Source organism: Neomonachus schauinslandi, chromosome 11 (assembly GCF_002201575.2).
Source record: "Neomonachus schauinslandi chromosome 11, ASM220157v2, whole genome shotgun sequence".
NCBI classification, from domain to species: domain Eukaryota; kingdom Metazoa; phylum Chordata; class Mammalia; order Carnivora; family Phocidae; genus Neomonachus; species Neomonachus schauinslandi.
This window is the reverse complement of record NC_058413.1, coordinates 62,943,234-62,968,486: the sequence shown is the minus strand read 5'-3', so window position 1 is coordinate 62,968,486 and position 25,253 is coordinate 62,943,234. Positions and strand designations below refer to the sequence as shown.

The following is a 25,253-nucleotide window of genomic DNA, read 5'->3' as shown; positions in this document are numbered from 1 at the left end:
GTGTGTGTGTGTGTGTGTGTGTGTGTGTGTGTGTGTGTGTGTGTGTGTGAAAGAGAGAAAGGGAGGGAGGGAGAGGGATAGAGTGTTCTTAAATGGAAGTGTTGGGGGTTTTGAAGGTGTTTTTATTCCTTTGAGGGGGGTGTGTGTGTGTTTTCATGGTTTTTATCTGCACACTCTAAAATCTTAGAGATGTTCAGATCCCCGCCAAGTGAAAATCTGCACTTTCATCAGCTACTATTTGAGTTTGGCAAGCAGTTCAATTTTTCTTTCTCCAAAAAATGAACTATGGCGAAATCTTTGGGCTACTCATATCTTTCACATTAGAACTAAGATATCCTCCCCTCATGAGCTCTACTTGTCTTAGAAAACACAGTCCACTGGCATATAGCTTTTGAAGTGCGCCTCCAAGGAAATGTGTAAATAGAAGGCTCAGCATGGGCTGAACAACAATGTCCCAGACAGAAACAACTCTCCACTCACCTGCTACACCACTGAATTCCCAGTGAGAGTTCTAACCCCTGTGACTCGTCCTGCTAATATGGGGCTATTGGCTGAGGCCCCAGCAGTTTCAACTGTAATGGATTTGCCTTCATTTTTGAGTTACCCCTCCTTCCAGAAGCAAGCAAGAGGTGAAAATTACTCAATCAGGAACAACTTTACAAAGAATGCTATTTATTATTGTGCTTTACGTATTGGTTTGCCTGTAATTCCTCCTGACACATGGGCGCTGCAAGTGACGTCTTATGCTCTGGGTCTGCTGTTGACATCAGATCGTGGGAGACAAAGAGTAAACTGTCAGCTCCCAAAACTGAGTCATCATCCAAGAGGGTGAAGCTGGAAATGTCCAGCTAAAGGAGGGAAGGAAAGGGTGGAATGGTCAGAGGGAGGAGGAAACATCTTCGCAGCATAAAGGACCTTTGAGGTCATTAATTTATCTCCCTGACTGACAGAAGAGGAAGCTGATGCTCAGGGAGGGACCGTGACCTTCCTAAGCTCAGATAGGCAGGAGAAGCTGGGCCAGGAGTCTCTCCTCTGAGTTTCCATAGCACACATAGCATGAATATCTGCATCTTGTCCAGCACTAGACAGTAAGCCCCACAAGCAAAGCAAGTTACCTCTCTGAGCCTCATGAGTTACCAGTGGTGATGATGATGATGATGATGATGATGGCATGAAGTAGATGTTATTATTAAATTTATGACACAGACAAGGACAATAATCTTAGAAAGGTTAAATACCTAGCCCCAAGGACACACAACCAGTGAATTGACTCAAACTTGTTAATAAGGAAGATTCTCAAAAAGAAAAAAAAACATGTGTCTAGCAGAGAAGTGTGTGCCTGGGCCTGTCTGACCCCAGGACTGAGCTCTTACCTCTTCCCTGGGCATAATCCTCACTTAATAAATACCTGGGAGGATATACAGGTACTGGCCTCACCCTGTAACATGACATGCCTCCATTTGAACAAACCAGATTGTGAATTAGTCACTGGTCCATCCCTTCCTGCCTGCAATACAACATAGCACAACTCCCCTGCCACAGACACCTAGCTGTCAACCAATTCTTCCCTCTACCAACACTGCTTAGGCAACTACTCTGTACTCAGCCCTGGACAAGTACAAACAGAAAACAAAATAGTAGTGAAGCTTGGGTTTCGGAGTCTGAGAGAGCTCAGTTTGAATCTGTTTCTGCCACTTAGCAGGGAAGCAAATGACGTCCCCTTTCTCATTTGTATACGTGTAATAATACAGATAGAAGGGGTATGTGTGTGTGATGGAATTGTGGGGAGGGTTCAATGACATTATTAGTACAAAATGGTTAATAAGACATATACTAACAGTGGCTCAGAGAAAGAGCTCAACAAATATTTGCCACTATTAATATTATCAATGCGTTTACATTCAAATTGGAGAATAGTTACACTTTGAGTTATCAGAGACAGTCAAGAACCCTGCCTAACTTCTTTGGCTGGTGGAATAACCTTGCTCTCTTTCTCCCTCTTCCACTTAGTGAGCAATGACCTATCCCTCAATATCCAGTTGACATTCACCTCCTGCTCCCCTCCACAGCGGAAGTTATCCTGCCTTCCTCATGCCTCTCCAGTACCTTGCGCACACTGTCACAGAGTACTAGTTCCTTAAGAATCTCTCTCTGTCACTGAATTGCGAGGTCCTTTGGAGTTTATTACACCTCCAGTGCCTAGCACAGTGCCTGGCTTATACTTATGCTCAGGATGTATTTGGTGCATGAATAAATGGAAGCAAATGCATAGAATAGAGGGGCCTGGAGTAGTTAGGAGAGCCTTCTGTCAGAAGGTGGTCCATAAGGGACGAGTAACTTCAGAAGTGCTCAGACAGGCAGTAATGGAAACAAGGGGAAAGACAGTATTTTGTTACTTTCTTTTTCTTTAAGATTTTATTTATTTATTTATTTATTTATTCATTCATTCATTCATTCATTCATTCATTCATTTATTTGAAAGAGAGTGCACGCATGTGTACAGGGGTGAGGGGCAGAGGGAGAGAGAGAATCTCAAGCAGACTCACTGCTGAGTGGGGAGCCCAATGCGGGACTCGATCCCACAACCCTGAGATCATGACCTGAGCTGAAATTGAGTCAGACGTCCAGCCGGCTGAGCCACCCAGACACCCCAACATTTTGTTACTTTCCATTGGTATAAATCAATGTATGGATTTGAGTAAGGGTCTTCTCACCCAGGTAGGGTAAATCAGCCTATAGCTTCCCTGCTAGCCTCATGGGATCACATCACCTTCAGTGTGAATGTATAAGACCAGCCAATAAAGAGGAGAGGAGCCCTTGGAGAAGTTGCAGAAGAACTGGCATTCCTGAGAATGAAGAAGTGAAACCAGTGAACATAGTACTTCATACTACTACACGGCATTCACTATTCTCATAGCCCCTCATGGAGCCTTCACAGAAATCTCATTGCTCGAACCATTTGAAAAGAATAAAGCAGCAGAGATTATGTTTCAGAAATAAAGTATAAAATTCCCTGGAAAGTCATTTGCTGGCAGAAGTTCTCAGCGATGATTACCGGGGCTGTCTGCTGAAAGCAAAGTGCAAAGAATACTTGAAATCTTTGCAAACAGTCACATGAAAGGCAGTATTGCATAGTGGCTAAGGGCTCAACTCTGGAGCTAACTGCTTGGGAATGAAACTTGACTTATGAATCGTAGCTGTGTAAATCCTGGAGCAAGTGATCAACCTCTCTATACTTCAATTTTCCTTATATATAAAGTGTGGACACAATTTGAAGCCACTAAATAGGAGCTGATAATATGTGGAAGCACTTAGAATGCGAGTCCATGTAAAACACTTATAAAGGCACCTGCCATGTAGGTTAGCATTTAACAAATGCTAGTTTTAAAAAAAAAAAAATGCTATTCTGGGGTGCCTGGCTGGCTCAGTCAGTAAAGCATGTACATGTGACTCTGGATCTCAGGGTTATAAATTTGAGCCCCACATTGGTTGGGTGTAGAGATTACTTAAAAAAATAAAAATAGAATTTTTTTTAAATGCTATTATGATAACCAAGTCCCTGTTACCAGCTTTGCTCCATGCATCATTCTAGGGCACTGTGGGTAGTGCAAGAGAAAACTTTAAGACAAGATCATGTTTCTTACAGAGTTAAGCTGAAGATGAAACATAAAAGTAACATAAATAAGGCAACTAAAGAACTCTTAAGTCCCAAACTGGATGACTCTGGGTGATGAGAAGGGAGAGGACTGAAACAGCCCAAGAATAAGCCTAACCTGATGGGTGCTCAATTAAAGTTCATTAAGGATAACTAATATGGGATTTCACTCAGGTTAGGATTTTATCAGCTCTTTTGTCAAACTCCAGATTTTGGAGAAAAAAATATAAGAATAAAAGAGCCCTCTCAATTATCAATGCATTAAAAAAAAAAGAATTCATTTAATTTGACCTTGAACGAGGTTTCATAATTTGTGAGTGACAGAGATAAAAGAAAACCTCAAGGTTGGGCTGGTCTAAGCACCATGTTTTACAGATTGAGAAAGACCCAGAGATATGAGGTGACTAGCCCAAGTCACACTGGAAACCCAGGTCTCTTTCTGCTCAGTCTGATTCTTGACTCCCTGTGGATGTTTGCTGGCTTCTTTGGCTCCTGAAAGGCATTCTTCCTGTGTAATATCAGGCAGCTGGTTGGACTCCCATCTATGAGTCCTAGAGCTTTTCCTGCCTGTGCTCATTGCTGTTCCTACTGTGTGTGGCCAGTTATATGCTGACAGCCACACTGTGGAGGCTTAGCCCTCCAGGCATTTGAGTTGTAGCAAATAGCAAAGGATAGAAAGGGAAGGAAATGAGGGAACGTGGGAGGGTGGGAAGAGGGAAGGAAAGGGAAAAAAATTAAAAGCATTAACAAGGAAATGAAGAAATCAACAGTGACCAACATCGGATCCATGGAACTGTTCTGATCCCATCTTCTGTCTAATACATGAGAATTTAAAAATAATTCCAATGTGTCCCATTGATGAGAATATGGTGAAAGTGAGTAAAGTTGGGAATAAAGGTTTTTGGTTTTTCCCTTAGTGTTGTTTTCAGAGCCTATGGGTTGTTATATAAGCATAGTATTTTGTGGCTTAAAGATGAAATGCTGGGAGCTCCTGGGTGGCTCAGTCGGTTAAGCGGCTGCCTTCAGCTCAGGTCATGATCCCAGGGTCCTGGGATCGAGCCCCGCATTAGGCTCCCTGCTCACTGGGGAGCCTGCTTCTCCCTCTCCCTCTGTTCCTCCCCACACACACATACTTGTGCTCTCTCTCTCTCAAAAAATAAATAAAATCTTTTTTTTTAAGATGATATGCTGGACAAGTCTAGAATTATGAAGCAATTAATTGGAACCATATAGCCTGCAGTTTCCTATGGAGTCTACCACACAAAATGGTGCACAAATTGAAAAAAGAGAATGACACATTGTCAGAATGCTTTACTGAATTTTATCATCTCTAGCACTAGTTGCAAATATCAAGATCTATTTCAGTGCAGACCAGATTGCTAAGGGACCATCAGAGGGCTTGCCACATAGGAGGACAGAGTAGTCATTCAGTAAATAAATATATTAATTGATAAAATAAATAATGAAAATTTATAAATTTATGAATAAAATGAAAAAAGATAAATGCATGACTGGCCCACTAGCTGACAGGAGCATGAAGGTTCTATCAGCTACAGTGAACTTGAAGAAAGCCATTTCAAGTCTTTCCATCAATTATAGCTATGACCCATGACCAGACAGTTTCAGGTTTGTAAGGCAGGGTGGACAGTGGAAGAAACTGAGCACAACAGGATTGTCTTTGGTGTTTGACTCTCTGATACTTTCATTCTCCCATTTTGAGGTCATGTCCACATTCATCTTGGAATACTTTGAATCTTAGCAAATAGATCCATACTAAACCTAGCTGCAAAGCCCTATAACCAGAATGATAACCTCTCTGCCCCAACCTCACCAAAAAAAACCACCAAAATTCAGGAACAAGTTTGATGGTCCCCAGGTCATTTAGAGAATACCTGTCAATAGTAACAGGTTATGGCTGAAATCGAAGTCTCCTTTCTAAATCGATCAGAGCGGTGCTGCTACAACACTCATGACCTACTCAGGAAGAACACTTTGGCCAGTTATTGTACCGTCTCTGGCTATGATGCTCTGAAGTGTAAATATAGTATTTTCATAACTTATTGTTGTCTCAGAGCTTTAGATTTTAATGTAAAAGTAGTAGAAGCTTATGCTTTTGTGACAAATAACCAGTCTTGGAAAAGTTAGTCTTCAAGCAGAGAATTTGACAGGGAAAAACCAAAACTTAATTTCTCAGTTATAGGATGTACCAGTGTTCTCTTTTTACTTGATTAAATAAATTGTGCTTTTTGCTAATGGATTCAAAATGTAGCTTTTTCATGGAAGGCTTACATTGTAATGGGGTAATGGAGAGTGTAGAGGGTTTGGGGGAAGAAAAGCAGATAGGACACATCATTGGGACTAATAAATTAAAAATAAATGGTTGGGGTGCCTGGGTGGCTCAGTTGGTTAAGCGACTGCCTTCGGCTCAGGTCATGATCCTGGAGTCCCGGGATCGAGTCCCGCATCGGGCTCCCTGCTCGGCAGGGAGTCTGCTTCTCCCTCTGACCCTCCTCCCTCTCATGCTCTCTGTATCTCATTCTCTCTGTCTCAAATAAATAAATAAAATCTTTAAAAAAAAAAAAAAGAATAAATGGTTGCTGGGGAAAATTGTCAATCAGTACAGATCATTTTGAAAGCAGTTTGGGAATATGTCAAAATTTTTAACTACCCACAATTTTTAACTCAATAATTCAACTTCTAGAAATCTATCTGAAGGAAATAATTTGAAATAAAATATGTTATAGTCATTGCAACATAAAGTACTTAAACATGGAAAACTATAGAAGTGTCTGACAATGTAGGACTGTCTAAGCCAACTGTAATAATCCACTTGATGAAATATTAAATTGTCATTGTGTTTATAAGATATATTGGTTTGTAGTCTTCGTTTCTTTTGGTTTTTTGTTTTGTGTTGTTTTGTTCTAAGTAGATCCACGCCCAGTGTGGGGCTTTAACTCAAGACCTTGAGATCAAGAGTCACATGCTCTACCAACTGAGCCAGCCAGAGCCCCACTTGTAGTCTTCATTTCTTTTGATGTCTTTTCTAATATTGGTATCAGAGTAATGGTGGCCTCACAGAATGAATTCTATATTTTGGAGGAGTTTGTGAAGAACTGGCATTTATTCTTTTTTAAATGTTTAGCAGAATTCACCAGTGAAGCCATCTGGGCCTGGGCTTTTCTTTATGGATAATTTTTGAAATTACTAATTCAATCTATTTGTTACAAATCTATTCAGAGTTCTTTTTATTCTTGAGTCAGTTTTGGTAGTGTCTTTCTAGAAATTTGTCCATTTCATCTAAGTTATTTAATTTATTAGTATATTGCTGTTCGTAGTATTCCCTTATAACTCTTTTTGTATCTGTAAGGTCAGATTTCAGTAATGATTCTCTCTTTTTTTCTAAGCCAGTCTAACTAATGATTTATCAATTTTGTTAATCTTTTCAAAGAACCAATTTGTGGTTTTGTTGATTTTTGTTTGTTTGTTTTTCTATTCCCTAGTTAAGTTCTGCTCTAATTTTATTATTGCCTTTTTCTGCTTGCTTTAGGTTTAGTTTGGTCTCTTTTTTTTCCCCCAGTATCTAATGGTAGAATATGAGATTTTTAATTTGAGATCTTTTTTTAATGTAAGCATTTTTTAGCTATAAATTTCCCTCTAAGTACTGCTTTAGCTGTATCCCATAAATTTTGGTATCTTATGTCTTTATTCTCATTCATTTAAAAGTATTTTCTAGTTCTCTTGTCATTTCTTTCTTGTTCCATTGGCTAGTTAGGAAAATGTTCTTGTTGTTTATTTGTTTGTTTGTTTTAATTTTCTTATGTTTAGGGATTTCCTAAATTTCTTTTTGTTATTAATTTCTTATTTCTTTCCATTGTTTTGCATTCATTAAAGCTGATGCTCCCAAAGACTCCCTAATGATATGGGAAGGTGCTTCTGTCCTCTTTAAAATAATTGGTTCCCATTTAGGGAGATTTACTAAGTGTCAGGCCCTATAGTAGGAGCTTATCACATTATCACATTTAAATACTCACAACTGAGGCCCAGAGATTAAATAGCATTTCTAAGGTTATACAGCTAAATTTCAAAACAATTTCCCATAAGACTTTACTATATGTTACAGTAGTAAAAAAAAAAATCAATTTAAAATTTAGAGACCATATGATACAACTAAATTTAAACAGAATAATTTGTTCAAAAACAAAGAAACAATAATAGTAAAAGTGATTTGTTTCTCATAATGAGATGACAAGTATTTTTTTCCCTCTATTTCCTTTCAAATCTTCCCTAAAAGAGACATGCTTCATTTGTTAATAGAAAAAGTATTTTTAACAAACTAGCCTATTAGTTAGGAAAGGGAATAAAACTTAATTAGGGAAAAAAAGTTAGAAAAGGAAAATTAAATGGTAATTTTATTGAAGGTATTAATACTACTAAAATTCTTTAAACTTTCTATTTATGCAATTATGGATCATAGAGCTAAAAATGCGATACTATGCAAAAATGCTTAAAGCAAATAGCTGAGCCACCACATTTTTATTACTAGTAATAAACAGCAACTAAAAGTAAATCAGATTATAGAGCATAGAATTATGAGATAAAATACATGAGAAAAACAAATTCTGAGAGATAACTGCAGAGAAAAGCAATAAATTCAAATATCACTCATTTAGCTATGGTCTTATTCTTCCGTTACTTCTCCCCCTTTCTCCAGATGTTTGTTATTCCTCCTGCGCTTCCTCCTCCTTCTCCTTCTTCTTTTTTGCCAGAAGTTTCTCCCCATATTACCAGTAGGAATCATCACTCAAAACTGGTTCATGCCTTCTTTTGATGAATATTTATTGAATACCTACCATGCTTTAGATCCTGGGGATACAGAAATGAAAATGATATGGTACCTGCTCTGAGATCATAATGTAGTAGGAGAGAAATATGTAAAAATGAGTGGCATTCACTGTGACAGCCTTGGTAGCACGTCTGAGCATAAACTTAAAGATGTATCCAGTTATTCATGAGATGGGCAAAGGGGAAAGCATTCCTATAACCACCACCTGAATCAAGATGTAGAAGATATACCTATACATATTTAAGAGAGTAGCCTAAGTTAAAAATTTATTTTGGGGAAGGGTCACGTTCTAACCACAATAAAGATGGATAAGACATAGTTCGTTATTTCTTCAACCACCGACTTGATTTCTACCACCATAGCTTAGTTTTTCCTGTTCTGGAACTTCTTATAATTGAAGTCATCTTTAAGTACTCTTTTGTATCTGCCTTCTATCCCTCAACATAATGCTGTTGAGATTCATCCATATTGTTGCTTTTTATTTGTGAAGGAGTTCAATTCTCTTTATTGCTGAGTAGCAATAACAATATATTGTAAATATCAATATGCCACAGCTTATGACTTCACCTATTGATGGACATTAAGGTTGTTTCTTGTTTGGGGTCATTATAAATATTCTGGTACATGCCTTTTTGTGATATATGTTTTTCTCTTGAGTAAATATCTAAGGGTAAATTTCCGAATCATAGGTTAGCTGTATGATTAACTTTATAGGAAACTGCCAAACTATTTTTCAAAGTGGCTATACCATTTTATGTTCCCAACAACAAGTTCTGTGAGAGTTCTAATTGCTTCACATCCTTACCAACACCTAATATGGTTAGTGTTCTTAATTTTATCCACTCTAGTGGGTATTGAGATAGTATCTTGCTTTGGCTTCAATTTGATTTTCTCTGATGACTAATGATGTTTTTCATATGTTTTTTGACCATTTGTATATCTCATGTTAACCCTAACCCCTAACCCTATTGGGTGGTTTTTCTTTTTATTGTTCAACTGTAGAAGTTTTTAAATATTCTAAATAAAAATCCTTTATCAGGCATATGTATTATAAATATTGTTTCCCAGTTTGTGGATTGCCTTTTCACTTTCTTAAAGACCTCTTTTGAAGAGCAAAAGTTTTTAACTATGATGAAGTCCAATTTACCAGTTTTTTTATTTATCATTTGTGCTTTTATGTCCTATCCAAGAAATCTTTGCCTATCTCAGATTACAAATATATTCTGTATTTTCTCCTAGAAATTTTATAGTTTAAGCTTTTAGAATTGGCTCTGCAATTCATCTCTAGAAAATTTTGGTATATGGCACAAGTTATTATGAAAAATCTCAAACTTACAAAATATATGGAAAGAATATAATTATGAACCTTTTGTACCCATTACTCAGCTTCAGCAACTATCAAATCATAGTCAGTCTTGTTTTGCATATTCTCATATGTACGATGTATACATATGTATGAGATATATGAGGTATATTTGTAAAATTACAATCTTTTTTTGGTTACGATCCAGAATTTAATCCAGGACTACACTTCCTTAATCTCCTTTGATCTAGTATGGTTCTTTAGCTTTTTACGTTTTTCAATACATGGGCATTTTAAGAGGATGTCTCTTAATTTTAAGTTTTCTGATTATTTCTTCATGGTTAGTTTCATCTAATGCATTTTTGGCAGGAATACTACATCAATGATATTGTATACTTCTCAGTGCTTTCCATCAGGAGGCACATGGTGTCAGGTTATCCCACTTTTCAGTGATACTAAGTTTGATCACTTGTTTAAGGTGATATCTGCCAGATAACTCCACCAGAAAGGCACCTTTACTCACCTTTTTAACAAATAATCTGCGAGGAGATACATTTCATGTTCCTCAATAAACTTTCAATCAATAGTCTTAGCACCCACTGATGATTCTTGCCTGAATTGATTATTATTATGGTAGCTAAAAAATGGTGATTTTTCTGACTACCATTCCCTCTATAGTTGTCATTCTACTGTAACAAAGAACTTTCTCTTCCTTCTCATTTTTTATTACTTAATTTAGGTATTTTTGGTAATCTGCCTGGACTCATGAATTTCTTTTTTAATTCAGTATGTTACACTCAATTACTACCATTATTCATTTTAATATTCAAACTGTCTAGATTTGGCTGTGATCCCTTTTAAACTGGCTTTCGTATCCTTTTGACATGCCACCATTAGTTTTAGGGTTTTTAAGCTTTGCATTGTTTTTGTGTTTATGTTTAGAACGTCCTACCCAACAAAATGTTTCAGACTCACCTTATACTTTCCCTGCTGATGGAATGAGCCATTTCTTCAAAAAAACACTAGTTCCTTTTTTGTGGAAAATGGTATTTAGAAGACAAAATCTGAGCACCGGGTATGCTTTTTGCTCCTGGGGTATCAGTACATCTAGGCTCCTTTAGTGGACACAGAGAGGAAATAAAGTTTTTTAGAAAAGCTTAAGTTTATGTTGGATGCCTTTAATTACTATTCACCATCATAAGATTCTTCCTTTCCTTCCCCATCCCACATTTGTAGCTTACTCTTCTTTCACAGTGACAACCCCACTTCCCAGCAACATCCATGTGTTTACTCATTTGCTCATTACTCACATACCAAGTGGTTTCAGAATTCAACTAACAATAAACCTGCTAAGTAAAGTTCAAGATTTCTGTATAATTCTATTTTTAGAATATATTCTGAGGGTAGTCACAGTATTATGTTCCTTTCATATTTTCTGAAGCAAATCCAGTGTGTCAAATCATTTCATCTGTAAATATTTCAATATAGCCTGACCACAATGCCATTATCACACATAAAAATTAACAATTATGGAATTAACAAATATCCTAGGTTTTTTTTCAGGTCTCAGATTGACTTATAAGTACCATAAATGCTTTTTTGTCATTTTGTTTTGTTTTACAATTTATTTAAACCAGAAGTGAAATCTATTGTAATTGGTTGATCCATCCTAAATCTCTTCTGATTTATATGTTTTCCCTCCATTCTTTTTTTGTTTTCTTTCAATTTTTATATTTAAGAAACCAGGTCATTTGTCCTACAGAGTTTGCTCCAGATTTTCCTTATAGTATAATTTATCATGTTTCTGTCTCTTTATTTCTATAAACTAGTTGTTGGATGAAAGGTTTAATTATATTCAGATTCACTGGGGAAAGGAGGGTTTTGTTTTGTTTCCTTTTGAAAATAGAGGTTTACAATACTACTGTGTAGTAATATTTTGTTCTCCCATCAGGAAGCATATATCATCTGATGATCTTTTTTGTGTGTATGATGTTAGCAGCTATTGGTGCTCAATGCCTAGATCCATTGATTCATTAGGATTGCAAATGGAACACTTTTTGAATTGGACAATGTTCTAGACACACATATGTATACACACATCCATATAGACACATTTCTGGGAGCAAATGTATCTCAAGCCAACTCTTGTCTTTCCTTTAATAATCTCTTTATTTCATTCTTACTTGTTCTTGAACCTCTCGTTATAAAAAAAATCTCTTTTCTGTACAAAAACAAGATATGTATAATACAAAGTGATGGCCCAAATTTATAGTAACAACTTTCCAAGGGGAATACAGTTATCTTAGAGGAGGGAGGACAAGAATAAATTAAGAGGAAAGAAGCATTTATAAAAGATAAGGAGGCCACAAAAATTGTGTTATCTGGGCTCAGGACAAATTTAAATCTAAATTCTTCCCAGGGAACATTTATATCATGAAGGTGACATTTTAGAGCTAGGAAACATTTGAGATTTGAAAATTTTGAACAGGAATATGAGAAGAGAAACAGAAACATACCTCTAGTTTTAAAGTTTTCTGCATGAAAAAGACAAAAATACATCGATTCACTCATGTGTCTTTAAGAACATGTGGTTCAAGTGGAAGAAGCAGCAATTTGAGTTTTTTGTTTCATTTCCTTTCTTTCTTCATGAAACATGTATTATCTTAAGCCAGTTCAGCAATGCCATTACAACTTAGAGTCATGCTGAGCAGTTTCAAGCCACTTGACCTAACAACTTAGAGATTTTTTGAGTGACAGTGATAATATGCTGACTCCTGGTATGGGTGTTCTAATGTCTGTCACAACATGAAAGGTATTCATTTAACAGAGGAACAGCAGAATCAGATAAACAAGGCATATGTATCTGATTGATTGCAAGGGTTGGGGAGGGTGTTTTCAACTCATTCGATTCAAGATAAAAAGTATTTGCTCCAAATAAAACTTAAAACATGCTGTGTTTGTTTCCTCCCATCCTATGGTGTAGGGGTTGGGGAGAGGTTCCTCTTTTTTTTTTTATGACTTTATTGAGATATAATTCACATAGTATACAATTCACTCACTTAAAGTGTACAATTCAGTGTTTTTTAGTATATTCATAGGGTTATGCAACCATCACCACAATCTAATTTTAGAACATTTCATCTCCCCTAAAACTAACACCATACTCATCAGCTGTCACTTCCCACTCTCTGTATGCCCTATCCCCAACCCTAACCAACCACTAATCTACTTTGTCTCTATAGGTTTTTGCCTGTCGTGAACAGTCACCTCTTAATTGCCATTCATAGCTTGTCCCACTGAAATTCTTTTTATTTTTTTACATTATCATAAGAATAAGAATAGAATCGAGCCCTCAAAAACATGAATGTGTATCAAAAAAATTGTAGCAGGATAACCCACAAAAATATTGTTGAATACAATAACTTCTGATGGTTTAAATAACTGCCAAATAGTGAAGCTGTTCAAATGATGACAGATTATAGTATCATGAAAGTCAAAAGCTAAGAATTTTAAATATAAATTTGAAACAGGCTTGGATTGCAGAAACTTTTCTTGCTCAGAGGAGCAGCAATATCTGCAACCAGTAATTGCACATTCAAATCCTGACTTTACCTCTCATCAGCTATGTGACTCTGGACAAGCAACAGAAGATTTGTAAACTTCAGTTTCCTCATCTGTAATGGGAATAATGATGATACCAACCTCCTGAAGTTAGTGTGGAGATTAGCACATGTAGAGCTTTTAGAACCAAGCCTGGCACATAATAAGTGCTCAATAAATGGTTGTTGTATCACTTTTGTTCATAAGAACTCAATGATCAGGTCAAATTCTAAAATGGAACTCTTAGATATGCCAACTTGCCACTTGCCACATGTGATTGGTATTTTCAAAGTCTCTATTCAAACAAGTTTCCTGCCATGAGAGCATTAGATTGAGATCTAAGATACAGCAGTGTAGAGAAAAAATAGCATTGATAAGTATGATTAACAGAGCTGTAAACCAGCCTTCAGTTGCTTGAGAGCCATGTGTTCTATAAATAGTAAAAGTGCTAATTTATTATTCTCACCTAACACTCATGTAACAGATTTTCCTTTTTTAAATTAAAAAAAATTACCAGCAACAGAAAGCTTACATAATGGTATTATACATGTCTAATAAAAAGTAAAGACTAGTGTTAGAGCATTATAAACCACCTATAACCTCTTACATTGGAAATGTTTTGCTAAGACCCTAAATGTGTGACTTTTAAGTCTGTGAGTGTGAACGGAAGTTGTGATTTGGTTTTGTGTCCATCAGTGTAAAGCCGTTTAACCACCAATGACTCCTTTACATTCTCTTTCATTCCAGTACAAAATGACTTTGGGTAATAAGACTAATACATTAGATAATTTTATTTTTGAGCAGTTATTATGTATTTTCTGTTCTTTTAAAGATGTGATGCTAAATATTATTATATCCCAATCAGATGACTCATGATACACAACATTTTCATACTTGGGAAATGTTAACACATTACAGTCCTTGCTTTGAAATGAAAAAAGAATTAATCAGACAACACATATTCATTTTCCTTTGGTCCCATGAGACAAGTTAAATGATGTGGTTTGCATGTGGCCCCATTTTGGCCCTCAAATGCCTCTACACTGTCCATCTGTGTCTACATTTTAACCCCAGGCTTTCCTCCTTTGGGCATTGTTTTGTATTTGCATGAGAATTTGTGAATTTTTTTTTTTTTGCATGAAAAGTCATCCATGATGTTGAAGTTAAATGTCTAACATATCTTGCAATACACATGTCATTAATTCTTACATGATTTTTTCTTTTATTTTCAGTTACTGAAGTTTAAATATGCTTGAAAAGTAAAAGTGGCATGAAACTGGAGTGATGCAAGACTACTTAATGTTCCTTTAAGGACTTATCATTTTTTAGCTGGGAAAATTTGGGGGGCCGTTCCAAGCCTTGTCTCTGGACACAAATCCTCAATGACAAGTTCTGACAAAACTATATTGAGCATAAGTGCTGTCAGCAGAGTCATAAATTCTGAAATAATACTTCTTTTTACCCTGAGAATGTATATCTAATACTTGACGTATTACGTATAAAATATGTTGCCTAATTTCAAAAATTATCAAATATTTGACTTAATTGTTTTTCTTAAAGCCTTCTTAATGAGACATAAAAATTAAGCTTGACTGATTTTGGTGAAGTTCCTAGCACCCAAAAAAGTAATAAATTACTGAATGACAGCACCAACATTTTAGCATTTTAATGTTTCCTAAATAAACAAGACTACCAAAATGGATATCTGATATAGGAGCACATGAGTATACGAAGAAACTAAGTTACTTACACTATTCAGTCCAGCTTCAAACCCGTAAGAGCACGTCACTGAATCCCACCAATGGATAAGATATATACATCCAAACAGTGCTTTTCCTTCCAAATAGTCACCCTGCTGGCCCTACATGTATTCCTACCAGCTGCCATTGCTAGAACTATTTTGAATACCCCTTGTCAAATTACCTTCAGAGTCTTTGGCACATTCATTTTAATACCTGTGTGGTAACAAATCTTGTTCTTTGGAGAGTGACTGTCAGAGCCAGTCAAATAGGTATGGTGATCAAGCTGGTGAAACATATTTTTTAAATGATAGGTGAATATGAAATTACTAAGACTTGCAGAGCCTATAGCTTATAAAATGACTGTGAATTCATTTCCCAAAGAAGAACCCCACAAAGCATTTACATAACAGCAACAGGGGGAATAAATGAAATTTCCTTAAGGAGTCTTCTAGGCAAGCATATGAATAAGTTCTAATATATGTCTTATATTATGTGTATCTGTATTACTTTTAATTCGGTCTCATTTAACCTAATGAAGTGGTTTACATTTTTAAGGACAGTCCTTCCTACAGTATTTTTTATCATGTCAGAATATAGACGAGTAACCATTATTTCTCCCTTGCTCGAGTGAATATCAAGTTACTGTCTTTTAATATCAGATTTGGGTTGACAGTGTCCTAGCTGTCACCAACTAGCCCCATGATATTAGCAAGAGACTCAACCTCTCTAGGCCTCTGGTCCCCTGTTCCCAAGATGAGGGTGTGGGGCTCACGTGTCTTTAAAATCTCTTTTGAATGAATGATCATTGTATATCTATGTGTGCTACTATAAGTATCATATATCATAAATCTACACACTTCTCTGTGTGTTTTAAATTAAACCCAAGTGGAAGTAACTAATATTCAACTTACAAAAAAATGACATCCAGGCACTGAGGTATCTAGTATCTCTAAGAAAGTCTTCTCTACCTGATGATAATGATGATGATAAAGATGACATTTGTATAGCACGTTATGTTTATCCTGCCTCACCTGAGTCTCACATCCTAAGGGCTGCTATCATTATCCTCCATTATGCAGATGAAGAACATACTGAGGTTCAGAGATATTCAGTTACCTGTCTAAGGTGATGGACTAGCAAATTGTAGAGCCAGGACAGAAGCTCTAGGTCTTCTGCTTCTAATTTAAGACTCTTTTCCTCCATCATCAGTTACCTGCAACCAGTCTTTTCATTAGGAGGCATTTTTTCCAAGGTGTCATCATTCAGAATTTACACTCCTTGAAAATAAAATCTGCCTTCGGAGAGGCTCTGGCACCTCTTTAGACTATCCACTTGCGTCACTACAGCTCTCTCTGCTTTTACAAACTAGTTGTTTTGTCAGCATGAGTGTGACAACAATTAGACGTCCCCTGTTTTTGCCCCATGCCTTTTCTCCTTCACAGTCATTCAATGACAAGCGTAAAAAGAGCTTCATCTTTTCACGAAAATTCCCATTCTACAAGAACAAGGAGCAGAGTGAGCAGGAAACCAGTGATCCTGAACGTAAGTAGATCCTCGAAGAGAATGTCACATGCAGCACAAGAGAAAAAAATTCTTCACGGGCAACACGCATGACGTAGGCTCCCCCACGCCACACGCCTAGGCAAACAAACACGGTAGGCAGGCAGGTCAGGGCTTACTACTGTGACCAGTGTTTGGCTGCAGTCTGGATCCTTCCCTCGATGTGGCTCTTCTTTGCAGAATGAATTGGAGAGGGACTTCAGGAAGCTGGGACTTTGCTTCCAGCCAGCATTTTTCTGTGACCAGGGCTGGGGGTGGTTTGCCTTTCTGTCATACAGCTCTTGAGGGCTTGAGACAAATTCTTTTCTGAACAGAAATATTGGATTCCATTGCCATGTGTATGTTTTTGAATTCTAGCTCATTGGGAGCGACTAAATTCTCTGTATTAATTACTAGCCCTGTGTTTACACCTTCCCTCCCAGCAAATGTTAAATAGCATTTAACTGAGCATTTAACTAGCATTTAACTGAGCAGTGAGCTTGTATTTTTGGTGGATACCGAATCTAAGAATTTGTCTTGAAACTTGGGAGTGGAGCATTGCTCTGAGTGGTACATTTCTGTGGCAACATTAACAGTGGGCACAAATGGCATTTGGTGAATCTTCCTCTTTTTCTGTAACCGTCTTCTGATTTTTTTTTTTTTTAAACTCACTATCTTTTGAGTTGCTTTACAAATCTTTGAGTCTCAGCCCAGGGAGTTTGGGGTGAAAGTTGTTTCAAAAGAAGAAAGAGTGGGATCCAGATTGCTTAGGCAACACGGTCTGTCATGGTAGTATCCATTTCAACTCCACTGACTTCTTCCTTCCTCTTCCGTGGCTGTTCTTCCTCTCTCATTGCTCTCTCTGGGGACTTCCATGCAGGACATCCCCGGATTAGGTGACGACGGTTATGGAACAAAGACTCTGAGTAAGTTCCCAGGAATGGTCACTGTAACTTTTCTTTTCTTTTCCTTTCCTTTTGAGTTTGGCTTTTGTTCCTTTTCTTGAGGGCCTTTCACTCCTAGCATGCACAAGATACGAGTTTTATGTTACCTAGCTGTGAATGCTCCTACAGAGTAATTTCAACCGTTTTGTTCTGCATGTCAGCATTTAAAAGCCAAGTGTGTCAGGCACTGTAACTTCTGTTGCAGTTCACACCTGCCCTTTCTGACCATGTGATGTGGCCAACATGGTCACGATGCCAACCACGGCATCCCTTGCTCTGTCGCCTAACACCTCCCAGAGAGCAAGAAGCCATGTTGAAAGAAAGGGTGAGCTAAATGTTCTAGAACAAGAGAGTAGAAATGTACTTTACGTCCTTTCTTCTGCCTTGGTAGCCAGAAATATTTAATGACCTTGCCAACTTCCATAATTGGGTCGTACTTTGCTAGTAGTAAAGGAGCTATTTTATTGTCAAAGGGAACATGCCTTCTCAAAAAATAAACATTAAGCTATTTGATCTTCCATGGATAATTCTTTGTTATTAACTATGATTGATTTTTTTTTCTGACTTGCAGTGATCCTGCTTGAAACGTTTGTATGATAAAATTTTAGATATGTATTAATATGTTTTTCTATCATTTATTAGCAGCATTACATAATCAGGTCTTCATTTTATAGTATAGACTGCAAAATAAAGTATATTAAACCTTTAACTTTTCTAGTTATTAATGGCTTTAGTCTGTGTCTTGTTGCACTAAGCAATAAAAATTAATAATCCTGTGTTAATATACTATACTATGATTTTTCTTTCTTTAACACTAACTCCGTTGTGTAGGCACCAATGAAATAAGAACAGTTTTGTGTCTTTTGCAACTGTATGACATGCTCATTTTTTTTGTTTATTTTATTTTAATTTAACAGCTATGGGCAATATTTTTAGAAGCTGTTCATTTCATTTGTATAAAACAAAATAGCACTGAGCTGGACTTTGCTTTCAAGAGCTGTTTCTTAACCCTGTGTAATGATATGCTTCATCCCTCAGATTGTTAATTTGGACTTTTTTTTTTTAGAAATAGATATAGAAAACAAAATTTGATCAAGAGTAACTACTGATCTTTTTAAAGATGAAAACTTTATCTTTGAGTCTCTCTATGGCATATGTCGTGAAATTTTTCTTGAATTAGTGGCTGAAGTTCAAATACTGATCTCAACATTATCTGGATAGCATCAAGTACCACCAGGTTCTAGATTTTCAATGGGGGCGGGGTGCGGAGGAGAAGCATTTTAATATATTGTGAATAAATGAATATCACTGAAAAGTAGTTGCTATTAGAATGTCAAAAATATGAGTGATGACCTTTTAAATCCAGAATGTGCAAATGTTTGTTTCGCTTTTTAAAAAATTGAACAGATTTCAGTAGGTAAAGTTATTTGCCAATTAACGCTATCATTAACCATCGTTTGGACTTTAGCTGGAACATATTTTCAATTTCTCTTTACCTACAAAATGGGAAAATTCTGTGATACGATATCTTGATACTAAGAGAGATTGGTTAAGTAAAACACCACATAGAGAGCATAGTTTCATTCTCAGTTATTTTAAAAGTAAAAAAAAAAAGTACAACAACAAAAAGACCCAAAAAACCCTGTCATCTCCAATTCAAGGTACTTAAGATAATCGTGTATATGAAGATACAACTTTGTTGGGTGTGTCCCTTGACTTTTTTTCAACAACAGAAAACAAATTTGCCCTGGGTCATTCACACTTCTTTCCCTAGTACCCTCTGCACTTGTAAAATGTGTGCCTAAATTAGCAACACAAAGAGAAATGACTCCTATTTTAGCCCATGTTTTGCTTTTCCTTAGTTTCATTCTCTAAAACTAATCCTTCCAGGATGCATTAACTCAATTGTGAGAATCCTTCCACGACATATACCGTATCCCATCGTCACATTGTTCACTTTAAAAGTATTATAATTTATTTGTCAATTATACTTCAATAAAGCTTTAAAAAAAAAAGACTAATCCATCCAATTGGTGAGAATCTATAATATGAAATACATTTTAAAGTACTTTTTACTATGAGAGAGAAAATAATGTTCTATATTCTTTTCCATTTTCTAAATATGAACAAGTTGCCACTTTTTAAAAGCCCAGTTATTGGTAATGAGCTTCAGAAATCAGTCATATGTTCTTCATTTAATTAACCTGATATACAAAGGACTTGATAAGTTAATGAATTTATCTTCTATAACTTAATACAGAGTACAAATGAAATGATTTTTGGAAATAAAAGCTCTAATTCTGGCATACACATCCCTGTTATGTTAGCTAAACTGTATTTTTTATGAAAAAAATTTGAAATATCACCATACAAGCAAGTTATTCAATATGAATTAAAAGCATACTTCATGCCAGGACCTGTGCTTGGTATCAGACCATTTATCCCCTGCCTGTTTCATTCCTCCAGAACCTAATAGCTATCCAAGCAAGAATCTTAAAATAAAATCAAGAAAATATTGAACTGATTCATAAACCATTTTTCAGCGACTCATTTCTTCCTCTAAAATTTTCTCCTCACTCACTGAAGCAGCAAAAATTCTCAACAGTCCCTTTTCATCCTGAGAATTCATTTAAGAAGTATTTACATAGAAATAAATTTCATGGGGTCCCAGGGACCACCTGGCAATCTGAAATGCAATATTCCTGCAAAATGCCTAAAGGCTAACACAGAGAAACAAAAAGCTTGTAAGCAAATGGTGCCTACACACCAGAAGCTTCTGAACTTAAGAGTCAGGAAACATCCAGCTGAGTCACACGAAACTGGAAAATCAGGCCCATGGGAACAGGGTAAAGTATGCGTAAAAAGAAAAGTGCTTAGATTGACATTCTATATGTTTTAAAGGTACTTTCCTGTTTGCTAAAAAGAAGACCCAGCAATCAAATAGTAGCTTCCTATAACGTGGAGATAAAGTTTTCATCTTTTGTATCTTATCTGAGTTTTCTTAATGCCACCTCTTCTGCAGCCTTTCCCCGTGCCTCCCGCTTACACTTGTAGTAGCCTTGCATGAGTGTTATTCCTTCACGTTCTGGCTGCTCTCCAGTGCTTGGTATTTCTTTAATTTGCTGTGCTGTTCTTGCAGAACATGTCTCTTCTAATGCCAGCGATAGCGAAAGTAGCTACCGTAAGTTACTGCTTTGGTTTGTGGTTCTTTTCTTTGCAATTGCTCCATTGCCTGTCTTGGTCATTTCCGATTTTCGCTCCTGTTGTGTTTCAATTGCTGCCCTTTATCATCCTCATCCAAAGCAAATGGCTTGACGTGAAATCGTCGCGTGATGTGGAAGGATACAGAAGACACTAGGACCGTCTGTGGGATCCTCTGTGATGTGTGCAAGCAGTAGCGGGCTTGCTGATAACCCAAAACAGTTCCAGCCTCAGTTGGCTGTGGCCTGATGGTGCAGTTCTCCCAGAGAAGGTGGGGGGAAAGGTCAGCCTGGCGTACTTGGACATTCGGCCCCCTAAAATAATTAAAATTCCCTGCAGGGTGGTTGAAAGTCATCATGGTTTTATTTTCCTTCTCATTTTGCCTTTTTCTTTCTGTTGCCAGCTTCCCTCTCCAAGAGAAATCTTGCAAAATTACAGTGTTCCTTTTAAATGGAGTGTGAACTTTTTTTTATCTCTTCTCTCCTTGATTAATATTCGAAAGCAGATACTATGATATATCTGACTTTATATTTCTGATGGTTGGGAAGTGATGAAAAAGTTTCATCCTCTAATGGTGAAGGAACTCACTTTTTTTTAAAAGTGAACAAATCTTGGATCAGAAAGCTTAACTTTCTGAAAAGGTAGGTAACTAAAAATTATTCCTGGTCTTTATCTTTGGTCACCTCAAGCCATTTGCTTAGTGTATAAAAATATTCACCAAACACCAAGCACATCCCTTTGATGCATTCTTGTGGTTTCTTACCACCTACTTCCTGGGTTTTGGTGACTACCATAGGTACACATTATCAAGGGGATTCTTACAACTTCTATAATATTTTTTGTCCTCCATAGTGAAATGGGTTACTCAAAAAGTGATTCCTGAGGATATTAGAAAAGTGCAGGCCCAATATGATTGATTGACCCACAGCCACCATGACAGAAATTGGTTGGGGGTTTTTAATCCCCCTTGAGTAGCGTATTAATTAAAAACTAAAAGAGTTTCTGTTTTTGTTCTTCCATTACAGCATGGTAGTTTATAACACCATGCCTTTTTTGTGGTGGAGTGCCAACTGGTATTCTTGGAATATGACAAATTCAATGTGGATTTTGAGAAAGGCTCCTTAGAATCAGATTGGTAGCAAATAGAAAAAAGCACAAAAGAGGAAAGGCAGCAGATGGAGGTAGGGGCCAGAGGAGGAAGATGAAACATAGTGCAGAATGAAATGGGAAAAAAAAGAAATGTGATGAGATTCCCTCGATCAATCAAATAATATGAAAACCACCTAATTTTCTTCCTCAACAGAATGACAAGTCTTCTTGGTGACAGGAATCAAAGGGTTTTTGTTCTCAACATGATCCTTCACATTTTTGCATTCTTCCCACTCTTATAATTTTATGATTATCCCAACTTGGCGAAACACTTGCCTCCCCCTTCCCTTCCTTTAATTTTAAAACAGACACTAGGCCAAGAAGAAGTGACCAAAGATTGCCTTCCTGACACGTGAGGTACCCTCAACTTAGTATAAGGAAAAATAGAACTTGTTTGTTGGGTTTCATGGGACCAATGGCCCTAGTTTCTTTGATATTCAGGCTTAAGTGTTATGCTTCTATCCTGCAGACACAAGTAAAGAAGGGGAAACATCATACCGTGTTCTTTCAATTCTTTTTATGGAAAATATATACAAGAACCACCTTTTCCTTAGGAAATCCTTTTTAGAGGCCCCTCTTTTGTCTTTCATGGGTAGGAATGTTCTTCCCAGAATCATTAAGTTAGAAAAACTAGGCCAAGGCTTTCAGGAGCTTACAGGGGTTTTGGTAGTGATGCTCTAAGATGGCATCAATAATTCTTCATTATCAAATAGTAGATGCACACAAATACTTACTGAGTGAGTAAAAGAAACACTTGCCAGCAGCTTGAATTATCTATGAGAGAGAGGAAAATTGGAACTGGACTCCATGATATAACGAGAGCAAATGTGGAGTCCAGTAATCAGCCTCGGTTGGGGTCTCATCTGAGGTTACTAATCAGCCGCTCAGATTGCTTTCTTTACAAATGAATGAAAGTGAAAATAGCCTTTGTCATAGCTTAGAGGGAAAAAATGATATTTCTTTCCCCAGGATGGAAATACGAGGAATTATAGAGGAATATTTCTTTATTCATTCAGCATGCACCATATATCATGCTCTCTTCAAAGTCACCATGAGACCCAGTATGAATCTCAACCAATTCTAGAACTCAGCACACACAGAGTGGGGAGAGATATCAATAAACAACACCACCAACAAAAATGCACAACGTGCAGCAGTTTCTAAGGTAGAAGTCTGGTTCAAGAATAGTAGAGGCTTCCAAGATGATTTCAGAGAGGAAGTGACCTTTGAGCTGAGCTTTGGAAACATGAGGTGCGTGCCAGCTATAGATAGGTTGAGGAAGAAACTTTCCAGGCAGGGCAGTGGCATGAAAAAAGGCCCAGAGACTTGGAACAGACGTGGTTTCCAGAAAATTGCCATTTTGAAATCAACACAGGCTGCATTTTTCTATTGAATTCCTGGGTTTTGCTGTAATTATGACAAACTTTCATGTTTTGTGAAGAGCAGTATAAACAAAGACTAAAAGGCCCCTTTCCCACTGATGTCCAGGTGTTATTTTTCACTCTTAGAACCATTCCATGGCCACTCTGGGACACAGTGCTTTAAAAAATGGTCAGTGGTTAGAAACAAAGCCCCAGACCTCTATGTCTTAGAGCTCCAGAAGGACAATTCACACTGCATCCTGGAATTACGTGTTGTGACCACCTTAACTGAAAGCCTCATATATTTCCTGAGATACACACACACACTTACACAAACCTCAGTTTCTAATAAACAGCCCAGACCTTTCCTGCACCATCTCAAGATTATAAAATAGAAATTTTCAAAGTCCAACTATATCAAGCACTAGCTAAAATGCAGTTAATTACAGTGCAATTGTATAATTATGCAAAATACCCCCTCAAAACTATCCTAATTATGGACTAATTCCAGATTTCTCTCTGTCAACAAAGTCGTACAGTACAGGCTTGTATTTGTGGTTGTTTTTATATCTTAGCTTTCAGATGTCCTTGTATTAGGACACAGTAATAGACCATATAGGTATAATGAAGACTACAGACCTCTGTGGCTGAGACCTGCCTTCCTCAAAGCTCACAAAGTTCTTTATATCATGATGGGTACTGGGGAACTGATGATTATCTTTCTAACCTATTGGTGTTCATCAGTTAAGTAAGAGTTTCAAAACACGGACCTTGAAGGAACGATCTGAGTGGAATTGAGTGCTGATAAGAGGAGACCCAAAACTTTTCCATTGGAATTTGTCAAAGTAATGCTCATATTCTTCTCCTTTCTCCACTGTCTTAAAGTATGGCCCTTGTATTTTCTCTAGTTCTTTAGCCTTTATAAAGTAATTTTTCATTATCCATTTTCTTATTTGATTTCTGCAACAAAACTGTGAGATATGTCTCATGTTAACACTCAATTTTACAGATGAGGAAGCTAAAGCTTGTTTAAGGTGCTGAGATCACAATATGGTGGCACTCTGGAAGACCAGTCGAGATATTTTCCTTCTGAATTCCTTACGTTGTCACTCTTCCAGACAGTTTGTAATACCAGCCTCCTCATGTTTTATCCAGTACATTTCAACTATTCCATACCACCTATCAATACAAGCAGAAACCTTTATATAGCATTAAATGTGCGCTAAGCCTGGTTTTAAGAGTTCTATGTACATTAACTGATTTAATCTTCTGAACATCCTATGGAGACACTGAAATGCTAATTCACTATGTGACCTTGAAGAAATCACTCATCGTCTTTGAACCTCAGTCCTGTCCTATGTATATTGAGTAGCTTGAGTTAGAGCACAGACGGCAAGCAGATTTGAACCAAGATCCCAGCTCTGACTGATGGGTAATAGCTGCCAGAAGAATTGTACTGAAAAGTACCGAGGCCAGGTTGAGGCCCAGTGGTAATGTGGGCAGTGATCAATCTCTGGTGCCCACCAAGGGCGTGGAATGGGGGAGTGACACCACGTGCCACATACTCGCTGTCTATGAACCCCATGAGCTCCAAGCCCTTTCTTAGAGCTAACATTCTGTGCCTCTAAGAACCTAATTTCTTCTTAAAAATGATCCAGTGCAGGCACTAAACACTACCTTTAGGACATTAAATGTACTGTCATTGGGCTTCCCTTCCCTCCTCTGTCTTTTCTAGTTTCCAAAAATTCCTAAAGAACACCAAGTTGCTTTTCTCTATCATCTGGACATAGGAGGGTCTTCCTCTGAATCCCTCCTATTGTGACTTGCTTCCAGTTCAGACACAAAGGGTCTGGTGGAGACTGTTGGCAGAGGCCTCCGCTAACTCTCCCACAGCTGCAGCTGTCTGCACCCAGCAC

The 25,253-nt window shown here is 37.2% G+C and overlaps 1 protein-coding gene across 11 annotated transcripts in view; it reads left to right on the top strand.

Annotated features, from left to right (window-relative positions):
* Positions 1 to 25,253, top strand: part of DLG2 (discs large MAGUK scaffold protein 2) — a 1,451,407-nt gene that overhangs the window by 1,408,508 nt on the left and 17,646 nt on the right. For 8 of the 11 annotated variants that reach the window (XM_021686449.1, XM_044919513.1, XM_044919511.1 and 5 more), the window contains one exon: positions 17,563 to 17,608. In XM_021686449.1, coding sequence (XP_021542124.1) covers positions 17,563 to 17,608 — 46 coding nt within the window. Of the gene's footprint in view, positions 1 to 16,585; positions 16,686 to 17,562; positions 17,609 to 20,765; positions 20,808 to 25,253 lie in introns of all 11 variants that reach the window. The other 3 variants (XM_021686447.2, XM_044919509.1, XM_021686448.1) reach the window with 2 other exon arrangements.